General features: G+C 48.6%; 1 protein-coding gene across 5 annotated transcripts in view; it reads left to right on the top strand.

Annotated features, from left to right (window-relative positions):
• The window catches only part of ARID3A (AT-rich interaction domain 3A), a 650,673-nt gene that overhangs the window by 309,438 nt on the left and 314,358 nt on the right, over positions 1-26,877 (top strand). For all 5 annotated transcript variants that reach the window (XM_069647564.1, XM_069647537.1, XM_069647554.1 and 2 more), the window contains one exon: positions 330-606. In XM_069647564.1, the coding sequence (XP_069503665.1) occupies positions 330-606 (277 nt within the window). The remainder of the gene's footprint in view (positions 1-329; positions 607-26,877) is intronic.

Genomic DNA, 26,877 nt, shown 5'->3' with positions numbered 1-26,877 from the left:
TGGTCAAACTTTGCATCTTAGAACGCTTCCACTGAGCCATAGTCAAAGGTTTTACCTTGGATATGCAGAAAGTTGATTTGTGAGAACTACATTATCCATGGTTAATAAATCAACTTCACTGTGCATTAAAGAGGAATACACTTCAATAGAGGTCAATTGAATTCTTGTGGTGCAAACAATGACTGCGGTCCTCCTAGAAGTAGAGCTTTGGTCTATTGAAACTTGTTATCTTTTGATTCTGTTGGAGATTATGTATTCTCTTGGATCTATCGTTAAAAAACACAGCCCTACAACTAAGACTCTTGGAAAATTTCCTTTCTTTGTACTAGGAAGCGCAAATGGGATGAAGATGACTTTGAGGAGGACATGGAAGAGGATTACGATGATGATATGGATGAAGGACTTGTGGTGGATACGGAGAAGTCGGACAAGGGTCTTGTGCTTAATCTTAAACGTCCCACACAGCAGCTTTTCCGGGGTGATGCTCCACGGCCTTCAGGTGGGCTGGAGCGCCTCTCTTCTGGTTTCCCTCTTCCTGGGCACTCTCAGCTCACACCTCAAACCCAGGACCACGGGGACTGGACCTACGAGGAGCAGTTTAAACAGGTGCGTGATCATCAAAGGGGTTTGTACTTTTATCATGTGACATAGGTGAGGAGAGTTTGGTGGAAGATCGCTCCCCTCCTATATATTCTATTTTATTGTAGTCATTTATATAGCGCTTTTCCCCATTTTGTATGACCTCAACGCGCTTTGTGGTGGGAGCGGCCTCAGGGGTCAATGTCCAGGTATGGGAAACATCCTAAGAGTAGACTTTAATGCGTGTGTGCATTTTTCTGAGATCAGGATTTAGAAGGGCTGGCTAGGCTCCAGTAAGCAGCACAAGAGGTCGGGTATGTGGGCGGGTGCTGAGGGTGGTCATGACTGAGCACCAGTGCAGGAGACCTGATGTGCACCCAGCTAGACCGAATTTGTCGTAGGTTGTCGCTGTATTTTAATGGCAGAGGTGTTGAGGCAAGTCTGGTGTTTCTGTGGGAATGTTATGTGACCAGCTAAACCACATTTGTCAGACCTGTATTGTAGAGTGCATGGATGGAAAGCAGTGTTAATTAGATGCAGTTGCCATCCACAGGTCTTGGCCAAGCCCTATGGCATGTCTTTGCAGGTATTGTAAGGAACTCGCCTATGATATATTTCCCACCCCCAAAAACATCTGTCTAGGTGCGTTACGTTTCATACCACAAGAACCATCTTAGTGTGTCACCATTCCTACCCTCTGAATCCATTCCAGTGCATGCCGTATCCTATCTCCTAAAAACAACTAGGCACACCTCATGTTCTACCTCCCAGTATATTCATGTGCAGGAGCTTTCATGTGTGGAGAGGTTTGGGGATAGAGCAATTTTTAGGGCCATGGCAAGTTTAAAATTTGCCGAAGGGTGGAGAAGATTTCAAATGCGGTTGGGATTCGGGCAAATGATGAGCAGCAGTAGGTTGGGTGCAAGCCTGAGGACAGTGTGAGTAGGATAGTGAGGTAAGCGAGAATGGGGGATAGCATGAAATCTTGGAGGCATATGATGAAACCGGTCAACAGTCAACATTCTGTTCTGCATAGCCAGAATGAGAAGTCCAGCTTCTGTGTTTACAGCATTTTGAACATACTTCTTGGGTTACTTTTGTTGAAGGTATAACCTTTGCTCAACATAGATTGAAATCTTAATAGTGCCTCAGCGTCTCGAACCGCCCCCCCCCAACCACATTTTTGTTTGCTGGGCGGTTCATCAGCAATCGTTTCCACATGCAGATGATTTTTGGGCCCTTCCCTACCCGGTTCAACATCATCGCTTTAAAACTCGGTTGCATACGGAGTGTTATTCCCTCCGCGCAGACCATTGGGTTATTCATTGCATGGATGGTTAAAGAACTGCAAGATTGATTGGTCCAATGCTACATTTGTTATTGGGGATCCGGATGAATGAATGTGTGTATCTGAAGTTCTCGATTGTTTTGTCCCACTTCGAATCATGTGAAAACGGTTTCTTTTCAAATGGAGCATTCCAAGTGCACCACTTTGTTGAATGATTATTGTACTTTTTTCATTTCTTGAAAGGTCATCTGTCGCTATTTCATGATCATCCACTGTGGGCTAGGATTAATGTGGTGTGATTTGGCAATGGTGGCTGTTTCTTTTTGGCTTCAGACAGTGCACATAAAACCTAGCTTTTAAACCGCGTGCTTCCATTGATTGGCCATCTCATTTGCTTGTTGTGAGATAACCGGTGCTTTGGGCGAAGAATGGGGTCCTGGTGAAAATAGTTTGACTTCTTGCAGCTGATTTGTACTGGGTTCAGTTCTAGCCTATTATTCTTTAAATATGATATGTATACAAATATATCACTAAGTCAAGGTTACATCACATTTATTTTACATAGGAAAAGTGCTTTTGGCTATAACCTTTTGAACCTGTGTATGGATCATTAGATTTGGGGTGCAACGGACCCAGGCCTATCCATCCGATCATAGATGGCAACATTGGTAACAATCAATGCACTGGGACCAAAGTTAAAAGAACTTCAAAGAAACATGTTTTCACCTTGTTAGAGTGGGACCTCCATAGGGAAAATTAATTTTCTAAACACAATTTCTCTGAATTGTCTGCTGTGATTGTTGGCACATGAACACCTTTCCTTGAAGCAGAATGTTTGAAAATCGCGTCAACCAAACTCGAGATCGAGATATTGTGTAAAAGAAAAATGACAATATATACGTATGTTATGCTTACTGGAGTCTTAACGTCAAATACAAGTGTCCACATATAGCTTTAAATTGAAAAACCTGCAAACGTATTGTGCATACAAACATAATTTACTATGTATATTTATATGTCTACATGTGCACAGGTCATGTTCTATTGTAGGACACATAGCTTGCTGTGTTTGCTTCTAAACCCTGGTCACATGATCTGATTTAGAGAAAATGTTTGAGATGAACAATCAACCCATTTCCTGGGGATGCATCCATACACCCCACGCCTAAGGACAGACGTCCCCATATACAATGAGGAATCTCCTGTGAAAATTGGCCTTTGAGGTCACCAATTAAATGGTACCAGAATAAGGATCAGCCTCCACACTGAAAAGGTGGATCCCAATAAGTGTTCATGTGTGTTAAAAACATTGTTTCAAATAACACTTAGGGAAAAACTTTGAAGTATAATTCATCGCCTCCCTGAATGTGATCCAGGACAATTCCAATATACCACATGAGAAGGTTTTGTCTCTTGGATTAATTTTATCAACACCACTTGTACACCGAAGCTGCCTTCTGATTGAAAACTGAAATATGTCACTGTTTAGTAGCACCTTTGTTTTAGTTGTATGCTCACAAATAAACACTTATTATGGCAATAATTCCTTCCATGGTGGTTGAAGCCCATTTTACTGGTATCGGTTTCTATGATTCCACTTCTTGTAATAAGTTGTTTACCGTGATTCCCCTTGGTATCGCAGGCTGTCTATTCGGGAGATGTCTGGAAATTAGGGGACCGTCTCTTCTTTTGCCACATAGGCCCTCACAAATCATAAATCCAGCACTAACAAAATAGTCTGTGGGAGCGTTCCTTTGTTAGGCTGTATAACTTTGTGGATTCACCCTGCCTGACGGATGCTGAGAATTCAGGGGGTGCTTGATATCTCTGTGAATTTAGAGCTGCGTGAAAACGTTGATCTTGTTCAATGTTTCATTTGAATATTGACACATCATATTGAAGTGGACATGCGTTCTGCCTATTGCTGCCAACCTGCAACCCCCCGGACTCCCATTCAGGGCGGTTTCTAGCAAACTTAGTGCCCAGGACGAAACCTCAGAATGCGTCCCCTCTCCCCCGACTGGCTCCCGTCACTCCCTAATTACACCTCTATCGTGCGACAAAACCCCTCCTCAATATAGATAAATAATTGCTATATAGATGAAGATAGTTTAATTACATTGTAATTCAAGTACTTCGAATTCTAATGTGAAAACACATCTGTTGCTGCCCAAGAACATGGTTTTTCTGTCGCCTGCTCCTAGGGAATGCCTTGCCTGAACGCAGTTTCAAACTGTCCGTACTAGCACACTGCAGTGTGATCAGCCTACTGAGGTCTGAGGGCTCACTGGCCCTGTGTTGCAGGTGTTCTGTTATTACGACCTCACTTGTATTTCGCAATGGCAATACTAGACTAACCATATGAATTATTTTCTGATAGAATGTTTTCCAAGAAGGACAGTCTGGTACACTCTTATTGTATGCTTTGCATTCACAGAGCATTTCAGGGCTATAACGGTGATCAGAGATCTCTACATTTGATAAACAAGTATGTGATAAAAGGATTGTATGTGTGAATCTCTAAATACATAACCAATGCATGGCTTGGTGCTCACATCACGGTTCACAATACTCACCCTAACATTGAAATTGTTGTAATCATAAACGTTACATGCTCATTTAGATAGCTTAGATTTCTGGATGCGAGTATTAAATGGCTGCAACATCGGTCACTCAAATGGGGGTACAAGGGCTCCTTTTGCTTCTTGTTTCTGAAGATTTTTAGGTGAGGAAGGGCTGGGTCTCTCTGTGGGCATGCCCAACCCCAACCCCAATACAGAAACAGCTTTAGGGAATTATATCTACAGACAGGACAGGATACTGCCCAAGAGAGACCAAATAAATAATGCACAGAAAGGATTGTATCTCCTACAAACTTGAGCCTGACCAGTAATAAGCTGATCAAGCATTTTAAACAAAACCGGCTTTTAATGCATGGTAAAGGGTCCACAGTTCCTCAGGCACTACCTCCTCACTATTACGCAGGGCTCAGGGGTTATTTCAGCAAAGAAAGAGCAGGCCCATGCTTTATCTAACAGAGCTGTGTGGCAGTGTAGAAAGGGTGTTTGGCCTAGTGGATATAATTTGAGGCAACTTCTTTGATTGCTTTATGTGCTTAAGTGTGGGCACAGTATGGCATGCTCGTCAGAGCCACATGCACAAAACATCCCAGTGTGCTCTTGTATGGACAGTGGCCACATCAGACAACAACAGGTATATGTTCTGTTACATAAGGGAGCACCACATAGACACCATTAACCAACAGGATGTCGACTTGTGTAGCGCCCAAATCCTTGCTTCAAACATATCACAGCATTGATTTGCCACGGTCTATGGTCTGCACAGTGACACAATACCCCCTGGTTTCCTAATCAAGGTGCCATTGCAGTGTCATCTTGTGTGCGGGCTAGGCAATGGCTTGCTTAGAAAATTAAAAGACCTTTGATGCTGATCGGATGCATTTAGTCCATGTCCCAAAGCAGCCACCAGAATACTTAAGCAAGAAAATGACAGTTAACCTTCCCAGGGATGCGCCACATGCAACTAAAAAGTAATATAACAAAATAAAAAACCTGTGTCAAATAAAGAGACATGAAAATAGTTTCAAAATGTTCCTGTGTGGCATTTTAATTCTCTTTGAAGAATCCGTAGGTTTGGTCAGCTAACTGATACTTTTGCAGGCCTGATGAATAAATAGATTCCTCATGTTCAGTTCTTAACACTGAAATGTTGAGCGCACCTGTGTAAAATCAATGGCTTGTTTAGTGAGCCATCATAAATTGCCCCACTTGAAAGGCTGTCAGCACAAAGAATGAGAAGCACAGGGTGTGTGACTCCAGAGCATCCCACGTGCTGCGTTTGGAATATGCATTCCTTTGTTTGCATATTCCAATGCATCACAGTCTGCAGCCAGGCGCACATCAACACCGGCACAGCAGGCTGCTTCATCTGTTGTCTGACAAGGTTGGAAACACCTTTCTGGGTGGGCCCCTTACTACTCCCCCCCGCCCCCCTACTGAGCTCTTTAGCCCTGCGCCCCGGGCCGTCGCCCCCTGCGCCCCGGGCCGTCGCCCCCTGCACCCCGGGCCGTCGCCCCCTGCGCCCCGGGCCGTCGCCCCCTGCGCCCCGGGCCGTCGCCCCCTGCGCCCCGGGCCGTCGCCCGCTCGGCCCGGGCCAAGAAACGGGGCTGCCCCCATTCATTAAGTAATTATTCTACTCCAGTGAGTCTGTCAGTCAGACAGAGAATGGGGTGGGGAATTGGGGCTCCAACATTTTGGAGAAGAACAGAGTAGCACTGCCTCCTAGAGCTCTAGGTGTTCGCTTCCCATGGCGTAGCCAGAAACCCGTAGACTATGCTCTTTGCCCAGGGACCCGGCGAAAGGCAGAAACTCCAACTTGCATGGCTCGGTACGATCTACAGTCTGGAACAGGGTATGCCGCAGCAACAGCCTCCTCAGCACTGCAAAAACCGGCCTTTGTGATTTTTCGAGATGACGGCCGACGGTCCTATGCTAATCTATTGAAAATAAGGTCTTTTGGGGGCGAGGGGGCGGAAAGAGTGCATTTTGCATCTGACGTTAATAGCCTCTTGCAGGATTAAACACACCACACAGACCCAAGCACACAACGGCAAACGATGGACTTAGCACTGAATACCACACCAATATGTTAACAGAACTGAAGCTGCCAACAGTACTTCTTAGCTCCCCTGCTCTTCTCCAAACTTTGTCCCACTAACGCGTATAATCCTAACCTACCCACTCTTTGTTTCAGATCCGCCAGGGGACCACTCCAGTCGTGATAGTGCGCGGTACAAATATCCTTTAACATTAACAGATTAAAGCTAGTCTGCAATCTTTGTTTCTCCTAATGTTTGACTACATCTCCGTTGACCAGCATAGTCAACAGCGAGAGGTCATGGGCGTTGTATACTAACACATCGTAGAGTCACAGTTTGCTGACGGCTAAACCAAATGTGGTTCTGAGACAGATGCGGGGGTCGGGGGGTTGAGAGAAAAAGGAAGACCATCTCAGCGTTGCAATAAAAGGAAGGGTGAGTGATGCAAGCCCCCACCCTTGCCAGAAGCGTTTGGAATAAGTGAACTACACAAGACTCCTTTTTGCAGCAGTTTAATGCGGATGCGGTTTCTATAGTCTGTTGCCCAGTACGCAGCACATCTATAGGAGGTGAGCGGTTTACAGTACAGGGTGGGCTTCACGCATCTCTGCTTTACAAACATTTATTTCTGACTTTGCAACGATTAACGATTCATTTAAGGAGAGGTCAGAACTAGCCATGCATGCATATCCTTGTTATAGTCCATGTGTCGCCTCTCGTTAATAAGTCAGTTTGTCTCGTGATTGCCAGTCATAATGTTTCTTTACTCTCGTAAGAGTCTGCAGGTCTCCTCCCTTTCGCAGGAATCTGTGCATTTGTTTGCTCTTGTATCTCCTACTTTTAGTAGAAGCCCTCGAAGTAGGCATGGAGGTTTGCTTGTGTTTCACTGTAGGCAGGTTAGGTCTTCAGACGTCTCATAACTGTATATGGGAGGTCTCTGTGTGTGAGCTTGAGTGTGGAGGAGTCGGCATCTTCCTGCTCTAGTAGAACCATCACAAAATGCCCCCTTCGTTTGTGTACGATTTTTAGTTTCATTTGAGCTTAGTTTTAATGAAGTTGTAATCCTATCGTTTTGATCTGGGTTTCTGTGGGGTGCATTTTCCTTGGATCTCTAGAACCCTAATCTGCTGGAGGATCTGTGTGCAGGCATAAGCAAGTACTTGATCTACCACTTCAGGGTTACTTATTCCCTTTTCTCCTTGTCTGACTGGTTTCGATCAAAAGCATACGCCAAGTCTAAGCAGACGGAGGGCCTCATTACACGGACGGCGGTAAGGGTTTACCGGTACCAGTAAATCCTTACCGCCTTACTACGAGGTCCCTTTGCGGGTTGGAGAATTTAAGGCCTGCTACTTGCAGGCGTTAAAAACCAACCCGCAAAGGGACCAGGGAGCTAATTACGCTACTGCAATTTGCGGTGCCGTAATTAGTACCTTCCCCATTCCCATTATGCCCTATGGGGCAAAAATGGGAATGGGGAAGGGCAATAGGGGAAGGGGGAATTACCGCTCCACCAACCTTGGAATAGGGCGGTAATTCCCCTTTCCACCAAGGCGGTGCCGGTATTTTACCGGCATGGACCAAGGTGCTAATAGCACAGTGGTACACCGCTGTCCGTGTAATGAGGCCCGAAGTGTCTGAGGGAAGACTGTCACCGCTAATATGCAAGTCCTCCCAGTCAGGTTACAAATGACACATTTATATGCACCCTTTCGGTTTTAAGAGATCTTTGGCTTTCGCCCTGCTGCTGGAGAGGCCTGCCAACTCACTTTGTATGGCTTAACCATCTCCTTGATTAGTTTGACCCATCAATTTTTATTACCCTTAGTACAGGCGGTTCTGATGAGGAAAACATCTTACCCCGCACCTCCCGTCAGACCTACCTGTCTCTGTGTTTCCATGCTCTTCTCCGGGTTCCCTGGGGAACAGCATAGTGTCTGGGTTCTGGCTGCTGGAATTGGCTAGAAACCGCCTGCTAGTGGTCAATCACACAGAGCTGTGGGCGGGAGAGACTACAAGTCAGTGATGTCTGTGTGTGTGCTTTTATTTCAATTAACAAACCGCCATATCCGAGTAAGTGGGCTCGGCTCGTGGGCAAAAGTGGGTGTGACAGTGAACAGAGTCTTTAGTGGATGTGTGTGGGTACCATAAGAAGCATGTGCAAAATGTATTTATAAAAGTTGTACATATGCTTTTTATGCTGTGCCATATTTTCATTCATGTATGTGGAGAGGTGGGGCACAGAATGGAATTGCCTTTTCTGCACTCTCATCCTCTGTCAGACAAAGGCACAAGCACTTAAGCCTGCATGATAGTTTCATGCTCGCACAAATGCTTAGGATTCTTTTGGAATCTGACTGCTTTTTACAGAAGCTAAAAGCATGCGGATTGTAAACAAATCTATTTCAAACACTGCTTGCCATGCATAAACAGCAAGTGGCATTTACTCAATTTGCACCGCAGAGTGAACAAACTAAGGCGTACTGGCGATTGATCCTGCATGTACATCTTTGCACAGCAGAGCAAATTAACAGTCCCCCTTCCATGCAATTTATATTTTTATGTAAAAGTCCCAGCCACCCCCAATTCCTTAAGGTGTTGAAAGCACAGTGCTGTACATATTTATTTTGCCTTTTAGGGCTTGTTGCTTTACATTCAGGATGTGGAAAATAAATACCTAATGATATTACTTTGGCTTGACATGATTCTAGAAATATTTGAGTGTTGTCAGGTTGCTTTAGTATGGGATTTGTGTATTGTTCATCTAAACGCTTTAAGGTAGTGTTACTGTATTCAATGAAAGCCAAATATTTGTACCAAGAAGAGCTCATAAGGTATTTTGGTCAAGTGCCCACTTTGCAGAGGGAATGAAAATCGCTGATTAAACGTGTGATATCCCTGTTACTTAACTGCAGAAAATAGAGCCCTTAAAAGTGAATAGATTCACACAATTCTTTTTACAAAAATAGACTGCTTCAAAGTGAGGCAGATTTCATGATTTGAGGGACAAAATGTTATCTCCTGGTTCTCCTCCTTTAGTGGCATATCTAGAATTGTGGTATTGTTGCGGTGACCATCCCTCAGTTCTCGTATGACTTAATTTAACAGACAGAAATATAGTTTCACCATCAAATAGCTGCACCAAAGGTTATAGCATAGCAGACTGACATTAATTTCTTGCCCTCTTGCTGCCAGTCTCTAAAGTTGCATGGGCCTTTCAGCATGTTACCAAAAATGGGAATGAGTGAAGCTCTTTGCTGTGCCCAGGTATGCTGTGTTACTGTGCGTGTCCTCCCTTTTTCATGGTTTCTTTGAGCTTCCGGAACAGTAAGTAGTGGGCTAAGGCCGACCTGCCTATATTTTAAAATAAAAAATCACACCTAACACTGCCCTTTTAGTATTCACCTTGAAGTAAAAAAGTGTGTGTGCGCGTGTGTGCGCGCGCACAAACCTAAATATTGTACATGTGTTCATAACTACATAATTAAAAACAGACGGACAGATACATATACACATCCTGGTTAATTATTAGAGTATCCTCTGGTGCATGTAGTTTATTTTCCAGTCCCTGTGAATAAGGCACAGAAGGATACATTGATTTGCCCGGGGTCACACACACACACACACACACACACACACTTGAGAACAATTAGCTTATTTGTAAATAACACAAATCATAATATAGCAATTAGAAAAAAGCATAAACCTGTGTAAATCTATATTGGGCGAAACCTGTAGATTGGTCAGGTCAAACAACACTTCACAGACACTATACTTGCAAGATAGCGCACTGAGATGCATGCTCTTTGGTGCTCTTTAACGCTGCGGAGTCCCGCAGGACAAGGGTCAGAAACCATTCAAGGGTATCAAACGTGATTATTTCCTGTCACACACAACGTTTTTCTATCGCTCAGAAATCCTAGTGATATCCCCTTGTCTCATGCAGACCCTGTCTCCCAGAGACTGTCCGGAAAACCCAGTCCCTCTCGGTCAAAACCCGTAGATTAGGCAGTTCAGGTTAGAGGACTAACACATAGTACGGTAAGGATGCTCTGTTGCAATGTTGATGTATGCACGTGTGAAAAGATTAGACTTTCTTTAGCTATCTGTAGTGTGTAAGTTTAAGCCATATTGTGACTTTAGAGCAGTGGTTAATTTGCCCTCCAAATGGCTATCGTAACTTGTTTGTGTTGTTGACTTTGAGGTCTGTCAGAGCGGTGGTTAAGGATTGTGGATTGTTCTATTGGTTTATCTGTGCTGAGTTAGTTTGGTGTTTAGCTAAAGTTGGTGTGCATTCCATTGTATTTGTATTCATTTATTTGTATAGCGGGTCAAGCCCTGGGGCAACTGAGCACTGTTGTTACAATTTATACAGTATTACAGTTAACACTCAATGTACAGTAGCATAAAATATACAATTTTCAGTCATATATACAGTTGAGGTAGTGATGTTGTGTATCTGAAGTTAATGAGTAGATGGGTTATGAGCCTGGTCCAGTAACCAGGCTTTGACTTTGTTACGGAAGACCATGAAGGAGGGTTCTGCTCTTAAGGAGACGGGAAGTGTGCTCCATTTTTTTTAAAACATTTTTTTTTTGTGGCCATAACTGGGAAGCTGACCCCACCTGCTCATTGTTGGTTAAAGGGAGGTATGGCGACACAATGTGACTGGGCAGATCTGCTGGGTCACAATGTGTGGCGTGAAAAGGTGTCGGAGGTATAAGAGTGCCTGATTGTGGAGGTACTTGTGTGTTAGTGAGAGTGATTTAAGCTCTATTATTTGCTTAACGTTCAGCCATTTTGTTTTGTCTGGCTGTTGTAATATAATGTTTCTAGGTATGATGCATGCTGATCTGACTGAATTATTTTGCATGACTTGCATTTTATTGATGTTGTGTTGGGACTTCCTAGGTAGAGCGCATTAGAAGCTCTTACTACTGAGATGCAGTTAGTTGAGGTTAGATATGGACGGCAGCCTGTAATAAGCTTACATGTATAAGATGTTGCGCACAAATTAGTTTGTCTCCTAAGAGATCATGTAGAATCAATATAGAAATCAAGTGTTTTCACATCATTCGCTACTTTGATAATGTTGCTGTCAATGTTGAAGGCTTTGAATGGAGTTCCTAATTTGTTCATTTTGACTGGGGAGCCTAGTAGAAGTAGTTTGGTGTTATCATTGTTTAGACATAAACTATGCTTGGCCATCCATATTTGTATAGTACTATATATGTCATTCAACTTTATGCTATCTATAGCGTAATCACCAGTGATAGGGATAAGTATCTGGGTTTCGTCCGCATAGTTGGTAAATGTGACACCCAGATAATCAAGTATATCAAATAGGGGCTTGGTGAAAACATTATGGAGCGTAGGGGATACACAGGAGCCTTGTGGGACTCCATAAGAGACTGGTGTAGGAGAGGCTGGAGCAGTCGATGCAAAGACCCTCGTGGATCTATTGCTAAGGAAGGATTTAATCCAAGAGTTAGCTTGATCGGAGAAGTGTGTGGCAGATGACAAATGTTTACAAAGGATTTCATGGTTCACTGTCAAATGCCGCAGATAGATCAAGTAGTAAGAGGAGGGCAGATTTTCCTTTCTTTTAATACCTGGATTTGTGTCTATAAATCAATAGGTGCAGTTTCAGTTCCATGCCTAGGTTTGAAACCTGAATGTCTTAATCCCAGCAAGTTATTAGTTTCCAAGTAGTGCTGGATCTGGAGGTATGCTGCGCGATCCAGTATTTTCAGCAGGAAAGGGATCGTTGTAATAGGTCTATAGTTAGACGGATTGTTCGGGTCCAACGTTGGTTTGTTCAGTAATAGGAGTACCCATGCATCTTTCAGATTAGTGGGAACAGAGATGGTGTCAAATGATGCATTGATGAATTTAGTGAAAAGGGGAGCGAGTGCAGTGGCTGCTTCCTTAATGAGCGTAGTCGGGCAGACATCACCCTTACAATTAGAGGGTTTAAGTTTAAGTATAATCTTCTCTACTTCTTTGATAGATAGTGGTTTGAAGCTGAATTGTGGCCGATTGGAGTTAGAGGTGAGTGGCAGGTCCTGTGGTAAGGCATTATCGATCAGATTTTTCTTAATGGATATTTGTTGAGTAGCAGAATAATTTTGTCTTTTAAAACATTCTGTATGTTGGTACGCCACAGGGTGTCCTTTGTACAGGGGTCAGGTATAGGGGCAGACGATTCCAGTTCTTTTAGTATATTGAACAATTCCTTAGTACTGGAGTTGGCTTTAGCTATTCGATCGTTCTAGTTATCTTTTTTTGCCTGGACAATGGCTATTTTATAGTTGAATGAGGCTGCAGTGAAGATGTCTTTATTTCGAGGGGATTGGGTCCTCTGACGTATTCCATATCTATGACGGGTAATCTCCGCAGCTCTGCTGCTTCGGAAAATCTTTGGCGTCTGCATCCTGCGTCGATGACGTCGATGCGCCGTCCCCGAGGACCTCCTCCGACGGCCGACATCACCCGATGTGATAAGTAGGACGCACGACGCCCATAGCCTCAGTTCCGTTTTTTCCACGAACGTATTCGCTTCGTGAATCTCGGTACTCCTCGACTCGTCGGAGTTTGCTGTTTTCTATTCTCGGTTCGTTGAACCTGTTCGGTTTGTTGTGAAGACCTGTTCGTAGCAATGTCTTTCTCGTCTTCAACCCCGCGTCCGGGCTTCAAGAACTGCGGGGACTGTGGGTCTAAGATGTCGGTCACGGACTCGCACGACGCCTGCCTCTGGTGCCTCGGGGAGGCCCACGATACGGACGACTGTGTCGACTGCCAGTCGCTCACTGCAAAGGCCTTGCGGGAACGCAAGAAGAAGCTGTCGGTAGGCAGGGTGTCATAGCCCCGGAGTCGAGGTCTACAGGGCTTTCGACGGATGACTCGAGGGGCGACTCTCCGCGTCATCGTCGGAAGTCCGGTGGGTTTCATTCCAGGAGTCGGTCTCGCCACTCCTCTGCCTCTTCGAGGCATTCCAGGAGAGCGCCGGCATAGGTCGCCTTCCCCGTCCTGTTCTGAGGACTCCGCCCGTCGGCGGGTCGCTTATCCCTCCATGCAAGCGACACCGGAGGAATGGGCTTCCTTCGGGAAGCAGCTGCTAGCGATTCTGGAATCGCAGGGCACCGGTCCGTCCGCGCCTCCGAGTGGGGTCGGTCGGCACCAGTCGAGAGACACCGCTCGTACACCTTCAGGCTCGAGTGGTCGGCACGGCTCGCGGGAGAGGTCCCGCTCGGACAAGGGTAGCCGTTCTCGCCATGCCCGTGCCAGGTCCCGATCCTCGACGTGCTCGAGACCGTGTGATCCTGTGCCGTCTTCGAAGAAGATGCCGACGCCTGTGGCGCCGAGGTCGTCGACGATTTCTCTCGAGGCTCTGCCTCCGAGGGGGTCGTCGACGCCGTCGGCACCTAGGTTGTCGAGAGACACGCTCGGAGCTCCGGCTTCGAGGACTGTGTCTACGCCGCCGATGCTGGCGGCGCTGCAGCTGACGTCAACGCCTTTTCTGTCGACGCCGACTCGTTCGGCGCCCTCGACGCCTTTCGAGGCGGTGGTGTCAGAGGGGCCCTGTGGCACGGGGTTTGCCCCCAGAAAGGCTACGGCTAAGGTCCGCCACTGCTTTGGTCCACAAAGGTCTTCCTCTCCCCGCCTGGAGTACATTTCAGAGGGTGATGAGGGCTTTGATGGGGGCCTGGTTCCGGTTACGGTTCCAGATGACCTTATCTCGGGACTTAGCCAATTTGATGACCTGCGGCAGTCGCTGCATGATGCCAGTGGACTGGACACCTCTCCGGAGGTGGAATTTTGCAGGCCGGAGCCTGGCTCTCATGCCGATTCTTCATATCGGCGCCTTATGTCTCGGGTTACCGAGTACTTGGGTTGGTCGGCTCCCCCAGGGGAGTTTGTTCAGGATGATCTCACGGACATCCTTGATCTCGGTCCACCCACTGACCCGGTTTTGCCTTTTCATATGGCTCTGCAGAGAAGGGTGGCGGCGGCGGCTTGGACTGCTCCGGAGAGTCTCCCGGCAGTGGGCAAGTTTTTGTCGCGAAAATACCGTCCAGCCAGTAGCGACCCCTGCTACTTGTCTAGGCACCCCACCCCGGAGAGTTTGGTGGTGCAGGCGGCTACGGCCCCGGCAAAGCAGGCGTCGTATCCTACCATCCCTCCGGATAGGGATTACAAACGTTTTGATGGCTGGGCGAAGAAAGTGTTTTCTTCGGGGGGTATGGCGCTTCTTGTCTCGTTTCACACACTCTGTGGAACTGTGTTGCATTAGCGGCTGATCATATTCCCGAAGGGGACGAACGGGATGGTTTCCTTGCTATGGTTCAGGATGGCAAGGATGCTATGTGTGAGGCCGTTCAGTTGGGTATGGACTTGGCGGATTGTGTGAGCCGGTCCATGGCGGCGAGCACCGTAATGCGCAGGTTTGCGTGGTTGCGGAAGTCTGGGTTCGCTCCTGATGTGCAGTCCTGGCTCCTCAACATGCCCTTTGACGGTGAACACCTTTTTGGCAGCAAGGCTGACGAGAGCCTTGAGAGGTTGCAGACCTCCAAAGCTGCAGCGAAATCGTTGGGCGCTGCAGTTCGCCAACCTCCGCCTTTTCGTCCTAGGGGACAGCAATGGAGGGGAGGTTCCTTTCGCTATTACTCGTCCTTCAATAAAGCGAGAGGAGCTAGCAGTCAAAGAGGCCATCGTAATAGTGCCAGAGGTGGAAACAAAGCTACTCGAGGTGTCAAGGCCACTCGGGCAGTTGCCTCTTTGCCCTCAGGCAACACCGCAGCCTCTACCACTCAGTCATGAGGCCAGGTCCCATGGTTCGCTGTTTGGGGGAAGGCTGGCGCAGCATCTTGTAGAGTGGCAAGCCATTACTTCGGATGGGTGGGTTCTGGAGATCATAACCCACGGCTACTGTCTTCCTTTTCGGCAGAGGCCTCACGAAAATCCACCAGGGAACCTCTTTGAAGTGTCCGGATCCGCTCCTTGCGCAGGAAATCCAAGCCCTGCTGGAGAAAGGCGCCATAGAACTGGTGCCTGTAGCGGAGAGGAACAAGGGATGGTATTCCCCTTATTTTTTGATTTTCGAAGAAAGATGGGGGATTGAGACCCATCATGGACTTGCGCGGTTTGAACAAACTCCTCAGGAAGGACAAGTTCAAGATGGTGAGACTTTCTCAAGTCCTCCAGGCCCTTCAACTTCAGGACTGGTTGGGGTCTCTCGACCTCAAGGATGCTTACTTGCATGTGCCGATCCATCCCAAGCACAAAAAGTACCTGAGGTTTGCGGTTGGTGACATGCACTTTCAGTTTCGGGTCCTGCCGTTCGGATTGACCTCCGCCCCGAGGGTTTTCACCAAGCTCATGGTTGTGGTGGCAGCGCATCTCAGGAAAGGGGGGATTCACGTCTATCCCTACCTGGACGATTGGTTGATCAGGGGGAGCTCTCCCGAGCAAGTCCTGGATCATCTGTCCGTCACCTGCCACTCCCTTCACAGGCTGGGCTTCTCCCTCTATTTAAAGAAGTCCCATTTGATACCAACGCAGCAGCTCCAGTACATCGGAGCAGTGCTTGACACGTCCCTTGGACAGTGTTTTCCTCCTCAGGTGAGGGCTCTTCACATTCAGCAGATGGTGCACAAGTTTCAGCTTGCCCAGAATCTCCCAGCGTCCGAGTTCTTGAGACTGCTCGGCCTCATGGCATCCTGCATTCTTCTGGTGCCAGAGGCTCGTCTGCGGATGAGATCTTTGCAGTGGGCCCTCAAGCTCCAGTGGTCTAAGTCCTCCGGCAGGCTGTCAGACCCTGTTCAGGTGCCACCCTCGATAGCCAGGGACCTTCTGTGGTGGGCCGTTGAGGGCAGTCTGATGAAGGGGGCCCCATTTTGGCTGCCCTGGCCAGAGGTGACGATCGTGACGGACGCATACCTCACGGGATGGGGAGCTCATGCCAACGAGTTGAAAGTCAGCGGTCGTTGGTCTCCAGACTCCATATCAATCTGTTGGAGCTGAGGGCCGTCAGGCTAGCCCTGAAGGCTTTTCTGCCGACTGTGCGCGGAAAGAGTGTCCTGATTCTAACGGACAACACAGTGGCCATGCACTACCTCAACAAAAAGGGGGGGGCAGGGTCACTTCCGCTGTGCAGGGAGGCGATGCAGCTCGAGTTCTGGGCCATCCAGCAGGAAGTTTCGATCTCAGCGGTTCATCTGGCCGGAGACGACAACGAGACGGCGGACGCTCTGAGCAGGCAGAGCATGATCTCACACGAGTGGGAGCTGGCTCAGGAGATTCTCCTGGAGATCTTCGCCCTTTGGGGGACCCCTCAAGTGGATCTCTTCGCCTCCAGTGTCAACCGGAAGTGCAAAAGGTTTTGCTCGCGGGAATTTCCTCCAAAAGGAGCCTTAGGAGACGCGTTCGTGGTGGAGTGGTCATTCCCACTGCTGTACGCGTTTCCACCAGTCCCCGTCATCCCGCAGGTGCTGCGGAGGTTACAGAGGTTCGGTTCCCGGATGATCCTCCTTGCTCCGGCGTGGGCCCGAAGGACGTGGTACCCAGACCTTCTAGACTTGTCCATCTGCCCTCCACGTCGTCTTCCCTACCGAGACGATCTGCTCTCACGGGAGGGGGGTCAGGTTCTCCATCCAGAGGTCAGATCCCTCAATCTTCACGCTTGACTTCTGAAAGGTTGAGGTATAAGGATTGGGACCCCCCTGAAGACGTGATGGAGGTGTTGCTCTCGGCCAGGCGGCCGGCAACAAAGTCTCTGTAACGTTGCCGTTGGAGAAAGTTCTGCGACTGGTGCAGAGTTCAGAATGTGGATCCTTTTGAATGTGACATTCCCATGGTTCTGTCTTTTTTGCTTTCTTTGGCCCAGAGGGGCTTGCAAGTGGGGACCATTAAAGGTTACCTGGCGGCGCTGTCCATATTTAAGCGCTTGTCTGAAGAGTGTTCCTATTTTAAGGTTCCTTTAATTTTGCAGTTTTTGAAAGGGCTCACTAATGTGTTCACTCTGTCACCTTTTTTGGTGCCAGGTTGGGATTTGAACCTTGTTCTTAAGTTTCTTATGGGTGCTCCATTTGAGCCTTTACATTCTTGCCCTTTGAGGCTGTTGACTCTGAAAACTGTGCTTTAGGTTGCGGTTACTTCCGCTCGCAGAGTGAGTGAATTACAGGCACTTTCAGTTAAGCCACCCTTCACTGTGTTTCATAAGGACAGGGTTGTCCTTAGGGTTCGCCCTTCTTTTCTTCCGAAGGTGGTTTCGGAATTTCATTTGAGCCAGAAGGTTGTTCTTCCGGCGTTCTATCCTCCACCACCTCCTGGTAAGGAAGAGGAGAGGCTCCATAGGCTTGATCCTCGGAGAGCGTTGAGCTTTTATATTTCGCGCATGTCCCGGGTCAGAGTGGACGATCAACTTTTCATTGGTTACGCTGGAAAGCGTTTAGGACAAGCTGTGACGAAACAGACTTTGTCTCGTTGGATTATTTTAGCTATCTCCAAGTGTTACCGCTTGGCGGGTAAGGACCCTCCGGCTGGCTTGCGGGCCCATTCTACCAGAGTGGCTGCGTCTACTGCCCTGCAGAGGGGTGTTCCTATTCGTCACATCTGTGATGCAGCCACCTGGGCTTCAGTACATACTTTTGTACGTCACTATTCCCTTGATTCCATCAGAGTGCAAGATCTGGCCTTTGGCAAGGCAGTTCTCTATTCCGCAATTTGATTGGGCATGCTAAATTTGTATTCTAAATTCTTTCCCACCTCGTTGCTTGGTACTGCTTTGGGAGTCTGTCATAGATCTGGAATACGTCGGAGGACCCAATCCCCTCGAAGAACAAGTTACTTTCTTACCTGGTAACGTTCTTTCGATGGGATAGTCCGACAACGTATTCCATATAGCTCCCTCCCTGCCTTCCCAGCTGCAGAATTTCTTTTGCGATTGCAGCTTGCGTTCCGCAAGGCCTTGTGTGTCGGACTGGCAGAAAACTGGTGGCACACGTTCTGGGAAAGAACTATAACTGAGGCTATGGGCGTCGTGCGTCCTACTTATCACATCGGGTGACGTCGGCCGTCGGGGGAGGTCCTCGGGAACGGCGTATCGATGTCATCGACGCAGGACGCAGACGCCAAAGATTTTCCGAAGCAGCACAGCTGTGGACATTACCTGTCATAGATATGGAATACGTCGTCGGACCATCCCATCGAAAGAACGTTACCAGGTAAGAAAGTAACTTGTTCTTTGTTTAGATGGGGAATTTTTCCACGTGGTTTCCGCTGAGCGTTTCTCTTTCTTTAAATGTGGTGTATACCATTTGTTGATGTGGGCAAGGGGCTTTGATTTCTGTAGTTTGAGTGGGGCTATCATATTAATGGCATTAAGGATATTGTCATTGTAGAGATTCACTAGATCCGATGGGTCTGAGAGGGTATTAGTAGGATGCGTTATAGGCCGTAATAGTGATAGCAAATTTTCTACCATGAGATTACGTTTACTTCTTGTCATTAATGCTGGAGCTTGCGCAGGTGTAGATTGGGGTATAGCCTTGTCTATGGTGAAAGTGATAAGATGGTGGTCAGTCCATGCACATGGTGTATTGGCCAGTACCTTGATACTACACTTAAGGTCCGCTAGCCAGTTGAGCGTACATCCTTTGTTGTGTGTTGGACTGGCAATACGATGAGTAAACCCCAAATCAGAGATGGTTTCCTTAAAGGTAGAAGCTTTGGTATCTTTAGGGTCGTCAAGACCCATGTTAAAATCTCCTAAGATTATACATTTTGTGTTAGTCGATAGTAGGTGGGAGATGTCATCTTCGAAGGTAGTGGTATTGCCAGGAGGACGGTAGATCAAATGCGTAGTGATGGTACATGTGGCGGATGTAGATAGTTTTACTGAAAGCAATTCAGTAGATGGTAGATGCTGATTATTGGTCATTCTTAGTTCTAATACTGTTTTGTAGATAAACGCGACACCACTTCCTTTGACAGAGGCTCTGTCAGAACGTAAAATGTAGTAGTTGTCTGATGAGGCTACTGCTAGTGAGGGACCTGAAGAAGGATTCAGTCAGGTTTCAGTGATAGCAATGATATCAAGGTCGTTGATGGACAAGATGTCCAAGGCGTGTGATTGAAGAGATCTTGCACTGATAAGTCCTACCTTTAATGTGTTGTTATTATTGCTAGGTGGGGATAGTTGTGTTTTACTATAGTTGTCCATTTTGGTAGATTCTGCAATGTTGATTTTCTTTTAGTGGTATTTGTGTTATTAATGTTGGATTTTAGTCTATATTGTTGTGGAAATCTGGCACCAAGTCTGAAGTTTCTCCGTAGTGTGGGGTATGGTAATCTTGTAGAGTTTCTGAGAGGGCAACTGGGTGTTGTGTGCCAGATGGTAAGGCGATCAAATGTATGGAGTGATTCAGTTTACTCCTACGTCCCGTCCCCTTCCTCCATACTTATGGGACATCTCTCCACCCTGTGGGACGGGACCGGAGCACTTTATAAAAAGCATCCAAAACATTTTTTTTCAAAAATGTGTCCTTCCTCTTTCTGCGCAGGGCCCGGCATGCGGGCGTAACCCCGCCCACCTTGGCTCTGCATCGCCCATCAGTCCTTTTCTCCGCTTGTTCTGGACAGGACGCACTTGCATCCTCGGAAGGTTTTCTTCCCTTTTTCCTCTCTGGCTCACGCTAGCGATCGTGTACTAGTCTGTCTGTCGTTCAAACTTGACTTCCCAGACTGTTCATCATGCCACTGTCGTTTTACGAGTGCGGATCCCCATCCTCTTTGCTTAGAGTGCTTGGGTCCGGTTTTTACTGCGACTCCCTTTCGGTTTGGGCACTTCAACCTCGGTTGGAGCTGTGGGAGGAGGTGTTCCGACGAACTCCTCCTTCACATTTTCAGGTGTTCATCGACGAGAAGAAAAAACACCCGGTAAGTTCTTTACTTTTCATAGCACCCCAGCCGGGTGATACCTTTCCAGGTTCCTCTCGGACCGGGAGGGGCGTTGATCGCTCTGTCACCGGGGTTCGCCCTGAGGTGCCAGTTGGGCCTAATTATTATACCAGACTTTTCTCCGAGGGTCTCCGTAAGTGGCCTGTGGATACCGGAGCATGCTCCGAGGCCCCTCCTGTGGGGGCTGTTTGGGGACCCAGTTCTGCTGAGTCGTGGGGTACCAGAGCTAGCTCTGTGTCCTCTCTATCGGCTTCCCTCAGAAATACGACCGGGGTGCACCCCGAGGCCTTGGGTTGGCTTGCTGTCACTGAACGGATGTTCGAGGCCCGCGCAGATGAGGCTTTTACCTGACCCGGGTCCAAGGTCCCTCATCCAGAGGCTAAAGCTACCAACTGTTCTGAGAGGCCTGGCAAGGCCTTGTCGGTGAAAGTTGTTTCTCACCGTTCCCGCTCTTGCGGCGACACCAGACCTGTTGAGGGGGCAGAGAAGCAAAGTTCCTCTTTTACCGGCAGTGCCGAGGTCCTTCCTTCGAAGGCTAATTTGGTGGTTGGTATGTCAAAAGAACATTCCAGGCCTCACAGTACCGGCTCTGCCGAGGTCCCTTATGGTAAGACTAAAGTTAAGACCCCTGATCCATCGACGGGGACCCCTGCCTCACTTCCTCACGTGCCGCAGTTCCCCTCAGATGAGGACATAATGGCGCCCGTTCCCACCACGACCGCAGCGGCCATTTTGGGTGCTACCCCTATAACTATGCCATCGGCCTCAGGTGTAGGGCTTGGTCCCTTGGGTGAACATAGAGTTCCTTGTGCGCATCCTTATTGGCCAGTTTACGACTGGAACGCTCGGATGCCTCTTCCGCACCATGTTTTGTTGCCTGCAGGGTCAGCACCTTTGATTTATGTGGATACGTCGGTGGAGGGGCAAGTGTGGTACCCTTCCCCGTTACGTCCCTGGATTGGTCCACCTCATGAGAGGCCTCCTCAGGTTCTGAAACAGTCCCCGGAGGACGTTTTTTTTTGGTAAATTTCAGACACATGCGTACAGACCCCCATGAGGGAGTATTTCAAAGGGCTTTTTAGGGAAATATGTCCGCCCGCGCCTCCGGCCCCACCCGTTGCTCCGGTGGTTCCACCTGCGCCTCCCTTGCCTACGGTGCCTTCCCCGACTCTTCCGCCTTTGCCTCCATTGTCCCTTGTGGACAAGGCAGCGCCTGACATGGCTCAGCAGGATCCTGACCTGTCGGATGACGCGCAAGGCGATCAGGACAGCGATGACCTTCCCCGCTCTATCAGAGCTTTTCATGACCGGGTACTGGACATGATGAACTTGTTAGATGTTCCAGTGCCTGAGGCACCCGCTCCGCGGGAAGGCGTGCTTTCTGGGGCGTTCACCCGGTCTCCTTTGGAGCGTACCGGCCTGTTCTTGCAGAAGGACGTTCTGGCCGAGGTCCGCAGAGTTTGGGAAAAGCCACACTCTGGACTTTTTGTCAATAAGAAAATTGACGCGAGATACAGGCTGCATTCTTCGTAAGAGGTGGCCTTGTCTTGTCCACCCCCCTCCTCCTCAGTAGTGGCTGCGGCCACTTTGCAGTCAAGGCCTGCAGCATCCTCTTCCACGACGGCTAATCAGGTTCTGGGAAAGGAGGACAAGCTCATCGACTCCCTCAGGAGGGAAATCTTCGCCAACTCGGCCTTGCAGCTCAGGCAGGCCAACGCTGAATTGATATTAGCGGGAGCTAACATGCGGATGTGGAAAGGTCTGTCGGAGTTTGAGGAGTTTATCCCGGTCGAGAAGCTGGAAGATTTTAAAGGAGGCCTATCCGACACCAGGGTCTTGGCCCAGGATCTTATGGAGGCTGCGGCTCATCACGTAGACACCTCGGCTCGAGGCCTTATGCTGGGGGTTGATACCTCATGGCAGGCGTGGCTGCATGCAACTAAATTCTCAAAAGAAGTGCAGGACAAGGTGTTGGACCTTCCGTTCGATGGGAAGGAGCTCTTTCATTCTACAACAGATATAGAGCTCACCAAGACGAAGGATAGCACTCAGACAGCTAAGTCCTTGTCTGTCCTGGTTAAGGCTCCTTTCAAAACCCAGAGACCTTTGTCACAAAGGCGACCTTCCTTTGGCTTTAGGGGCTTCCTCGACTGAAAATCTCGCAGAGTGGATACCCCGGCGGGGAACAACCGCCGTAGGCAACAATGGACATGGTTTTTCTCCCGCTTCTCAGCCTCCTCCTCAGGTTCAGGTGGCACTGCTCCCGATAAACCTACTAAATGAGGGTTTTCCGCGCTCGCACGAGACCCCAGTGGGAGGACGCGTTGCGTCTAATTGGGAGGCGTGGAAGACCATCTCAGAAGAAATATGGGTCTTGCCAGTCGCTCGGGCGGGCTTCCGCTTACCTCTACCCGCTACCCCATCCCTCAACTCTACTTTTCAGCTGTCGGGCTCGCCCTCTCTCAAATCCGAGGTTCAGAAACTTCTGCACCTCAGAGCTGTGGAACCCGTTCCCCTTGGGGAGAGAGGGGAGGGCTTCTACTCCCGGCTGTTTACGGTGCGCCCAAACCCACCCAACCAGGCTGGCCTGCGCACCATCCTAGACCTTTCCCAGTTCAATCTTTTCCTACCCCAAGAGAAATTCAAGATGATCACACCCAGCCAGATACGCTCCTCCTTGCAGGTGGGCGATTGGCTCAGCGTGGTGGAACTTCAGGATGGGTACATGCATATCCTGATTTGGAACCCACACGAGAGATATCTCCGCTTCTCTTTGGGAGAGGAGCACTTCCAGTTTTGAGTGCTTCCTTTTGGCCTAAGCTCGGCGCCGCGTGTCTTCACAAAGATGATGTCGTTGATTGCGGCCTATCTTCATCTTCAGGGTATTCATGTGTATCCACATTTGGATGACTGGCTCTTACGCAGCCCTTGAGCGGGCAATCTCCAGTCTCTCCTTCAGCTCCTGTTCCATCTTGGGCTGTCGGTGAACTGGCAGAAATCTTCCATGACGGTCTCTCAGGACTTGATTTTACTGGGTTTTTGCTGGAACACGATCGACTGCAGAGTGTACCGGAGCGCAGACAGAATGGCGGATCTGTTAGCCACGTGTCAGATGTTTGCGCAGTCGGAGAGCATGTCGGCCTGATGGTTCCAGAGGCTTCTGGGCCTCATGGCCTCGTGTGCTGGCTCTTCCTCTTGCTCGTCTCAAGATGAGATGGACCCAGATGGCTCTTTGGAGTTCCTGGCATCAGGCGGTGGACCCGGATTCCAAGCTGATGATTCCGGATTCCATGAGAGTGGACCTGGAATGGTGGTCATCTCTCAGCAACCTGTCGGTGGGTGCAGGTTTTCAGGACCCTGCTCCTATGGTGACGATCACAAAGGACTCCTCCCTCCTGGGGTGGGGTGCGACGTTGGATCTTCTACAAGTATCGGACCTCTGGTTGCCTCAGGACAAGCTCCTGCACATAAATCATTTGGAGCTTCTGGCGATTTTTCTTGCGCTCAAGGCGTTCAGACCGGTCGTTGCCAACAAGGTGGTCCACATACGCAAGGACAATGTGGTGTCAATGTATTACATTAACAAGCAAGGGGGAACGAACTCCCCCCCCCCCCCCCCCTCGTGGAACTGTCCATCCAGATTTGGGAGTGGGCCGTGCTTCATGGTGTCTGGCTGCTTGCAGTACACATTCCGGGCCAGCTGAATGTCACAGCGGATGCCCTCAGCCGGCAGACAGTGGTCCGCTACGAGTGGGAGTTGAAGGCAGAGGTCCTCTCATGGATCTTCTCGCATTGGGGCACACCGGAGGTGGATCTCTTCGCTACGGCGGGGAGCAGGAAGCTTCCTCGCTATGCTTCCAGAGGGGGGCTGGGAGCCTCCTCTCTGAGGGATGCTCTCACGATTCCATGGCACAACATGAGAGCTTATGCCTTCCCGCCACTGCCTCTAGTCCATCGAGCAATTTGGAAGCTGAAGAACTCGGTGAACTGCTCCCCTCTACTCATAGCCCCCTGGTAGCCGGCCAGGTTCTGGTTCTCAGAACTTCAACACCTGTCGGTGTATCTGCTGATCAGGCTACCAGTGACCCCCGATCTTCATCAGGGGGAGCAGCAGATATAGCACCCCTCCCCTCAATCGCTCAGCTTGGTGGCGTGGTGCCTGAGTTCAAGTCTTTAGAGCATCTTATCTTGTCCACGGATAACATGCGTATTATCCAGGCAGCCAGGAAACACTCGACCAGATCCCAATACAGGAGTAAATGGCTCAGGTTCTGTCATTGGTGTTCGGAAAAGCAGTTGGACCCGAGGGTGGCTACAATGACACTGTGCTGTCCTTCATGTCCTCCCTAGCAGAGTCGGGTGTTCACATTCTGTCCTGCAGAACCTACCTTTCAGCGGTCACTGCTTATCTTTCTACAGACCAATGTTCCTACTCTCTGAGTAACTCAGTCGTCAAGAGGCATTTTGCAGGCTTGACATGCCTCTACCCTCCGGTTCGTAGTCCGCACCCGCCGTGGGACATAAATGTAGTCCTGACGGCGCTGTGCCATAAGCCTTTTGAACCCATGGCCACGGTGGACCTCAAGTACCTATCATGGAAAGTGTCCTTTCTGGTCGCCGTTACCTCAACAAGGCGAGGGAGTGAGCTCCAGGCCTTGTCAGTGGAGCATCCCTTCTTGGTTTTTCACAAGGACAAGGTGGTCCTATGGACAAACCTTGACTTTCTACCGAAGGTGGTAACTAAATTCCATCTGAATCAGTCGATCTCCCTGCCGGTCTTTTTTCCAAACCCTACCTCAGCCGGAAAGGATTCTGCACTGTCTTGATGTCAGAAGGGCTCTTAAGTTCTACCTTGACAGGATTTCCGAGCTTAGGAGTTCTTCTCAGCTTTTTTTGACTTTCGGTAACCCTCCGGGTAAGCAGGCGTCTAAGGCGACTATTTCTCGGTGGATCGCCGCCTGCATTACAGAGTCTTTCACCATCCAAGGGCTGAAACCTCCTAAGGGTATTCATGCACACCTTGTGCGGGGTAAGGCAGCTGCGGTTGCTTTTCAGAAGTATGTCCCCTGGGAGTCCAACGCTAGGGCAGCTACTTTGGCCTCCCCATCTGCTTTTTGTAAGCATTGTCTTGACATGAGCTCGAGAGCTGATGCCCAGTTTGGTCAGGCTGTGCTGAAGAACTTTTTTCAATAAGGGGTATTTCCATCCACCCGTAGTTCCAGTTAGGAGTGCTTTGGAATCTCCCATAAGTATGGAGGAAAGGGGAAGGGACGTAGGAGTATAACCAGGTTACTCACCGTAGTGACCACCTTACTCCTAGTCCATAGTCCCCTTTCCTCCATACGCCCGCCCGCCATCCCCTCTAATAAGTTTCCTCCATTATTGCTAATAGGTCTCTGGCCTGGTGATAGAAAAGGACTGATGGGCGATGTGCGGCGCGGAGCCAAGGTGGGCGGGGTTACGGCTGCGTGCCGGGCCCCGCGCAGAAAGAGAGGATGGACACATTTTTGAAAAACATTTTTTGGGATGCTTTTTACAAAGTGCCCCGGTCCCGTCCCACAGGACGGAGAGATGTCCCATAAGTATGGAGGAAAGGGGACTGAGTAACCTGGTTATTTCTAGCAATAGGCATAATTTTCACAGTTGAGGCTGAGTCATCCTGTTTGGGGAATAGTGGCAGGAGCCTAAGAGGAGCATATGCGGTACTATTAAGACACGGTTTAAGGACTATAGATGGGTGAATGTTATTAGGTGAGGGTAAGTTAGTTGTCATTGCTAGGTTTATGATGGAGGGATTCTTGCACAGGTAGGAGTCCATATTGTTTGTGTGGGAGATGTTATTTCCTAAAGTAGGGTTAGGTAAATGTCAACGGGTTCAATGCACTAAGCAGGCCTAGGAACAGCAATGGTTGTGAGATCATCCTGTCTACTACAGGTAGTGAAGTTTAGCTTGGGAGTATGCAGTATTAATTAGATATGAAAGGGATGGGAGGCTAGGAGAAGGAGAGACTTTGTCCTAGTAGCTCGGTGTCCGGTAACCGCAATAACACAGTAAGCTAGTTCTATATATCAATGCAACAATTATAACCCAGTTAGCTGGTTCTGTATATCTATGCAACAGTTGTAGCACATTAGGCTAGTTCAAATGCAACGTGAGGAGGTAAGGGAAGCTAGTTCGGCTGCTTAGTACAGGTAGCAAATTAATTATATCATAGTGGCTAGTTCCCTATGTTATCATACCAGTTGAGATCCGGTGGGCTAGTTCATAAGAAAGATGCAATACTTGCAAGTGAAAGTCACTAGTTCAGTTAGCACAAAGGTAACCAGTGAAGCACAGTATACTAAATCGGGGTACAATGCCACAGTTATAGTAGGGCTAGTACAGATGCGACGCTAGCAAGTGAGAGAGGCTAGTACAACGATTATTTCAAGG

Source organism: Ambystoma mexicanum, chromosome 1p (genome assembly GCF_040938575.1).
Source record: "Ambystoma mexicanum isolate Mex_15411 chromosome 1p, UKY_AmexF1_1, whole genome shotgun sequence".
Classification (NCBI taxonomy): domain Eukaryota; kingdom Metazoa; phylum Chordata; class Amphibia; order Caudata; family Ambystomatidae; genus Ambystoma; species Ambystoma mexicanum.
This window is presented reverse-complemented; position numbering and strand designations above follow the sequence as displayed.